Source organism: Camelina sativa, chromosome 4 (genome assembly GCF_030686135.1).
Source record: "Camelina sativa cultivar CO46 ecotype springtype chromosome 4, ASM3068613v1".
In the NCBI taxonomy this organism is placed as follows: domain Eukaryota; kingdom Viridiplantae; phylum Streptophyta; class Magnoliopsida; order Brassicales; family Brassicaceae; genus Camelina; species Camelina sativa.
In genome coordinates this window covers 25,151,374-25,157,373 of record NC_141883.1, presented here as the reverse complement: position 1 = coordinate 25,157,373, position 6,000 = coordinate 25,151,374, and the positions used below count along the sequence as shown (strand labels likewise).

Sequence of the window (6,000 nt, the reverse complement as noted above, 5' to 3'; positions counted from 1 at the left end):
ACATGTTTTTATTGTATCAATTTTTTTTTATAAAAAAAAATTGATACAACAAAACAAAACTAACAATTGAATAAATATAATACATCCGAAACCCACGAAAAGGGGACGCAAGGCTTTTTCTTCAAAGTTGGACTGCGTCAAAAATTAAAAATAATGGATACGAAAAGGCGACCCGACCCGGTAACCCGAGTAAAACCGGGTTTAGAGTTTTGGACACTCCATAAAAATGCTCAACACTCGCAACAAACTCCCACGTTGCTCCATAGAGAGAGAGAGAGAGAGAGAGAGATTTAGCATAAAGAATAGGGGGGAAGAAGAAGAAGGAGCCTTGAGCCTTAACACTCTCTTCTCTCTCTCTGTTTAGAGGAAAAAGTAAACGGAGAGAGTTTTTTTTTTTTTTTTTATTTGATAGAGAAAAAGAAACGGGAGGGAGGATGTCTAATCTCCTAAAGGATTTCGAGGTGGAAGCTAAGAATCCGTCGCTGGAAGCTCGTCAACGATGGAGGTCCTCCGTCGGACTCGTCAAAAATCGAGCTCGTCGTTTTCGTATGATCAGTAATCTCGAGAAACTCGCTGAGAATGAGAAGAAGAGATGCCAGATCCAGGTCTGTTTCCCCCTCCTTCTCCTTCCTCGATTTTGTTTTAGCTCTGTTCTCTTCATGTAGATGCACTTGCGATTTCTGTGTCTCGCTTCCTGATCGTTTTTTTTTTCTCTTCTTTTTTTGGTTGTTAATGTTTTTCAGTACTAGTAATTATTTACTCATTTTCGACTACAGTTTTTGATGTTTCCTTTAACGATATCAGATCACGATCCGTTTGATATATAAGTTACAAATAAATTAAACTATACGATGATGATCCTTCGGTTTAGGTTTGATGATTCTTCCGTTCGATGATGTTTTTGGTTGCTTTTCTTGTTTAATCATTTCTTCATTGTTTTTCGCGATTAGCCTTAGCGATCCAAAAGTCTCGTTCCAGTTATATTGTGAACCGAGGAATTATAGTTACCTCATTCCAAACCCAGATACTACTAATACCTTTTCAGTCAACCAAACCAAAAAAACAAAATGACGCGTAAATTAAAATTCAGCTAAGTCTTTATAAGATTGATTTGGGACAACTACTACTACTGATTATGATCGTAATGTGTAACGGATGAGTTATTTATTATGGCTATTCATATACTATTTGCCTACCCAACATTGACATAATTGTCCATGTCATGCTTTCGTGTCGTGTCGTCTCCAATATAAATCAGACTTTTAGTACTTTATATCGTAAGCATATTCCCATCGCTGCACCTTTTTTTTGGAAGCTCAAGGATAATTAAGAATCCATTTTGTGGACGTTAAAACTAACTAAAGTGACGTTAAGAAAGATCTGGTCTCTAATATTCATATAGTTGTTGACTTTTTTTGGGTATTGACTATTGAGCATTCTCTTTTTTGGACTTGTTGTGCAATCACCTACCTTAGCTTTTGGGAAGTTTCTTGGAAATTTCGTGAGAGCGGATCCATATCATATTTTTGAAAGAAACAGACATAGACTTTATTTGTCCACTTGCGTCTATTAAATAAAGAATCAGTTATGGGCATCTCTTTGAATTTTTAAGTCCTTTGGTCCCTTTCTTCTCTGTTTTGGTCATTATTTTTTTTCTTCTTTCCTATTGAACAAGAGACATTAGGCTGTTTGACTATTATGACTGACAGATGACTATTGAGCTAACTAAAATATAATCTTGCCTGTTTGAACTCTACTTTCAAAACGTGATTTGTGATGCAAAGACATTATCAATTTCACTAAGTTTTAAAGATTTAAAAAAAAAAAACAACAATTTTTAGGTACATTAGCTCCGTTTGAATCTTTGTTGGATCTCTGTAACTTTTGACATATACAACAACAATTGGCTGGTGTTAGCGTAAAGAATATACCCTCTTCTGCATAAAAAGTATAATGCAGAGGATTCAACAAATCAAAAAATTTGTAGCGGTTGGCATGTCTTGGTGCTGTTATTTAATCTAGAAGATAGCAATGACTGTTAGTTCTTTCTTGTAGCGACTAATGATTTAGTTGTTGTCAGTGTTCTTCTATTAGCTCACTTTTTCCTTTGTTTTATGAACAGGAAAAGATACGGGTTGCCTTCTACGTTCAAAAGGCAGCTCTTCAGTTCATTGATGGTAAGATATGCATTGTTTGAGTTTCAGAGATGCATGATTTGCAACATTTGGTAGGCGACTGGGTTTGATTTTTAATCTTCTCATTGTGTATTTCTTCAGCTGGTGCCCGCCGCGAATATAAGCTCACTGATGAGGTTAAAAAAGCAGGGTTTTATGTTGAAGCAGATGAGCTTGCTTCTATGGTTCGCAATCATGACACAAAAAGCCTGACGACCAGCGGAGGACCTCAAGGAATTGCTCAGAAAGTGTCTGTATCTCTCACTGAAGGTGTCCGTTCGAGTGAACTACCCATCAGAGAAAAAATCTATGGAGAAAACCGTTATACTGAGAAACCAGCCAGATCATTTTTAATGTTTGTTTGGGAGGCGCTTCAAGATATAACGCTCATCATCCTTATGGTCTGCGCTGTAGTATCGATAGGAGTGGGAGTTGCCACAGAAGGATTTCCAAAGGGCATGTATGATGGGACAGGGATCTTGCTAAGTATAATATTGGTGGTCATGGTTACTGCTATCAGTGACTACAAGCAATCTTTGCAGTTCAGAGATTTGGATCGAGAGAAAAAGAAGATTATCATTCAAGTCACCAGGGATGGGAGCAGACAAGAGGTCTCCATCCATGAATTGGTTGTTGGAGATGTGGTTCATTTGTCTATTGGGGATCAAGTTCCAGCTGATGGGGTTTTTATATCCGGATACAATCTAGAGATAGACGAGTCAAGCTTATCGGGCGAGAGTGAACCATCACATGTGAATAAAGAGAAGCCGTTTCTACTTTCAGGAACCAAAGTCCAAAATGGCTCTGCGAAAATGCTGGTTACAACGGTTGGTATGAGGACTGAGTGGGGAAAGTTGATGGATACTCTCAGTGAAGGTGGAGAGGATGAGACCCCTCTGCAGGTGAAACTAAACGGGGTTGCAACAATCATAGGTAAGATTGGTTTAGGCTTTGCAGTTCTTACGTTTGTGGTGTTGTGCATAAGGTTTGTTGTGGAGAAAGCCACGGCTGGTAGCATCACTGAGTGGTCTTCTGAAGATGCACTAACATTGCTTGACTACTTTGCAATTGCTGTTACCATTATAGTCGTTGCTGTACCTGAAGGGTTACCTTTGGCTGTGACCTTAAGTCTAGCATTTGCTATGAAAAAGTTAATGAGTGACAGGGCACTTGTGAGGCATCTGGCTGCATGTGAGACGATGGGTTCTTCAACCTGCATTTGCACGGATAAAACAGGGACTTTAACCACTAACCACATGGTAGTCAACAAAGTTTGGATATGTGAAAATATCAAGGAGAGGCAAGAGGAAAACTTCCAGTTGAACCTATCCGAACAAGTTAAGAATATCCTTATACAGGCCATATTTCAGAACACTGGTTCTGAAGTCGTTAAGGATAAAGAAGGAAAAACTCAGATCCTTGGTTCACCTACTGAAAGGGCGATACTGGAATTTGGTTTGCTTTTGGGTGGTGATGTTGACACGCAACGCCGAGAACATAAGATACTCAAGATCGAGCCTTTCAACTCAGACAAGAAGAAAATGTCTGTTCTTACATCTCATTCTGGTGGTAAAGTACGTGCTTTCTGCAAAGGTGCATCTGAAATAGTCTTGAAAATGTGCGAGAAGGTTGTGGATTCAAACGGAGAATCTATTCCTTTATCTGAAGAAAAGATTGCAAGTATCTCTGATGTCATAGAGGGGTTTGCTTCAGAGGCGCTGAGGACTCTCTGCTTAGTTTACACGGATCTTGATCAAGCTCCCAGTGGGGATCTTCCTGATGGTGGCTACACATTGGTTGCAGTTGTTGGAATCAAGGACCCGGTTCGCCCTGGTGTTAGGGAAGCCGTTCAGACCTGTCAAGCTGCTGGAATCACTGTTCGTATGGTCACTGGTGATAACCTAAGCACAGCCAAAGCTATTGCAAAGGAATGTGGTATACTTACAGCTGGAGGTGTAGCTATAGAAGGTTCACAATTTCGCAATTTGCCTGCACATGAAATGAGGGCCATTTTACCCAAAATTCAGGTTCTGATTTAGATTAATATAATGGTTTCTTAATTCTCCCACACGTCTCTTGAATTTTTTTAAAGCGTTTTCGAATGTTCTTTCTAACTGATTTCAGGTGATGGCTCGGTCTTTGCCATTGGACAAACATACATTAGTAAACAACTTGAGGAAAATGGGAGAGGTAGTTGCAGTTACTGGGGATGGAACAAATGATGCTCCTGCATTGCATGAGGCTGACATTGGACTTGCCATGGGAATAGCTGGAACAGAGGTTAGCCTTTGGTTCTTCTCTGTTACTGAGTTATTATATAATTGGTAAATCGATATATTATAATGTTCTATAAGTAAACTCTCGGGAATACACAGGTTGCGAAAGAGAATGCTGATGTAATCATAATGGACGATAACTTTGCAACGATAGTGAATGTGGCGAAATGGGGACGAGCTGTATACATAAACATCCAGAAGTTTGTTCAGTTCCAGCTAACTGTTAATGTTGTTGCTCTGATCATCAACTTTGTCTCTGCTTGCATCACTGGTAAGTAAAATCAAATACATACACAATTTCCAGCAATGAGGAACAATCTCACCAATGAATGTTTTAAACCTTTTCAGGATCTGCACCACTCACTGCGGTGCAGCTACTTTGGGTCAACATGATCATGGACACACTCGGTGCATTGGCTCTAGCAACTGAACCTCCCAATGAAGGTTTAATGAAACGTCAACCAATAGCTAGAACTGCTAGCTTCATCACCAGAGCAATGTGGAGAAACATCATTGGTCAAAGCATATATCAGTTAATCGTCCTCGGCATCCTCAACTTTGCTGGCAAACAAATACTCAACCTCAACGGCCCAGACTCAACAGCTGTTCTTAACACCATCATCTTCAACTCCTTCGTCTTTTGTCAGGTGAACTAAATTCACCATAAAAACCAAATAAACATATAGTGTTTCTGGAATTATTGAACACTAATGATTTGCACAAAAACAGGTGTTTAACGAGGTAAACAGCCGAGAGATAGAGAAGATAAACGTGTTTAAAGGAATGTTCAACAGTTGGGTGTTTGTTGCTGTAATGACTGCAACAGTTGGATTCCAAGTGATCATTGTTGAGTTCCTGGGAGCATTTGCAAGCACTGTGCCATTGAGCTGGCAACATTGGCTACTTTGCATATTGCTTGGTTCCGTAAGCATGATCCTAGCCGTTGGTCTTAAATGCATACCAGTTGAGTCGAACCGTCACCATGATGGTTATGAGCTGCTTCCTTCTGGTCCATCTGACTCCGCCTAACCTACTTTCTAGTAATTGCTACGTCCATTTTATATTTGATTTTATTTTTCAGTTCCGGGCTAATGATCTGATCTCAATTTGTATAAAATCGTTGCTGGATTTTTTTTTTCTTTCTATTTTGGGTGTGGGTTTGAATTTTTTCTATTTTGAGTTTCCACTTGACCCAATCTTTTGGTTTCTGAAAAGATCTTAAAATCGCATTTTGGACTTGATTACAAATCACATGTTTGATCAATTCAATCAAACAAGCCGATCTCTGGTAACTTCTCACTCTCAGGGTAACATTTAGTAAAGCCTCAGAAACATAAGTCGAAACAAAAGCAATAAAGAAACGCTTTCATCAAATTGTCGATTGGTGTTGCGCATCATCATCAGGTTCTTGGCTTAATGGGTTCAAAATCCAAACAAAAGATCAGAGAAGAAAAGGCAAATTCTTAATACCTGAAATAGAGGCTCTAAAGATTTTGGTCACAAACAGACTGAAGGATCAAAGCATTATTGCATATGAACATTTTTTCCAT

The 6,000-nt window shown here is 39.2% G+C and overlaps 1 protein-coding gene across 1 annotated transcript; it reads left to right on the top strand.

Annotated features, from left to right (window-relative positions):
* Positions 1–5,698, top strand: LOC104781637 (putative calcium-transporting ATPase 11, plasma membrane-type). Its single transcript, XM_010506357.3, has 7 exons — positions 1–605; positions 2,123–2,177; positions 2,277–4,201; positions 4,299–4,454; positions 4,550–4,721; positions 4,799–5,097; positions 5,180–5,698. Exons 1-7 carry the CDS (start codon positions 435–437, stop codon positions 5,477–5,479), a joined length of 3,078 nt encoding a protein of 1,025 aa, XP_010504659.1. The 5' UTR covers positions 1–434; the 3' UTR covers positions 5,480–5,698.
* Positions 5,699–6,000: the final 302 nt, after the last annotated feature.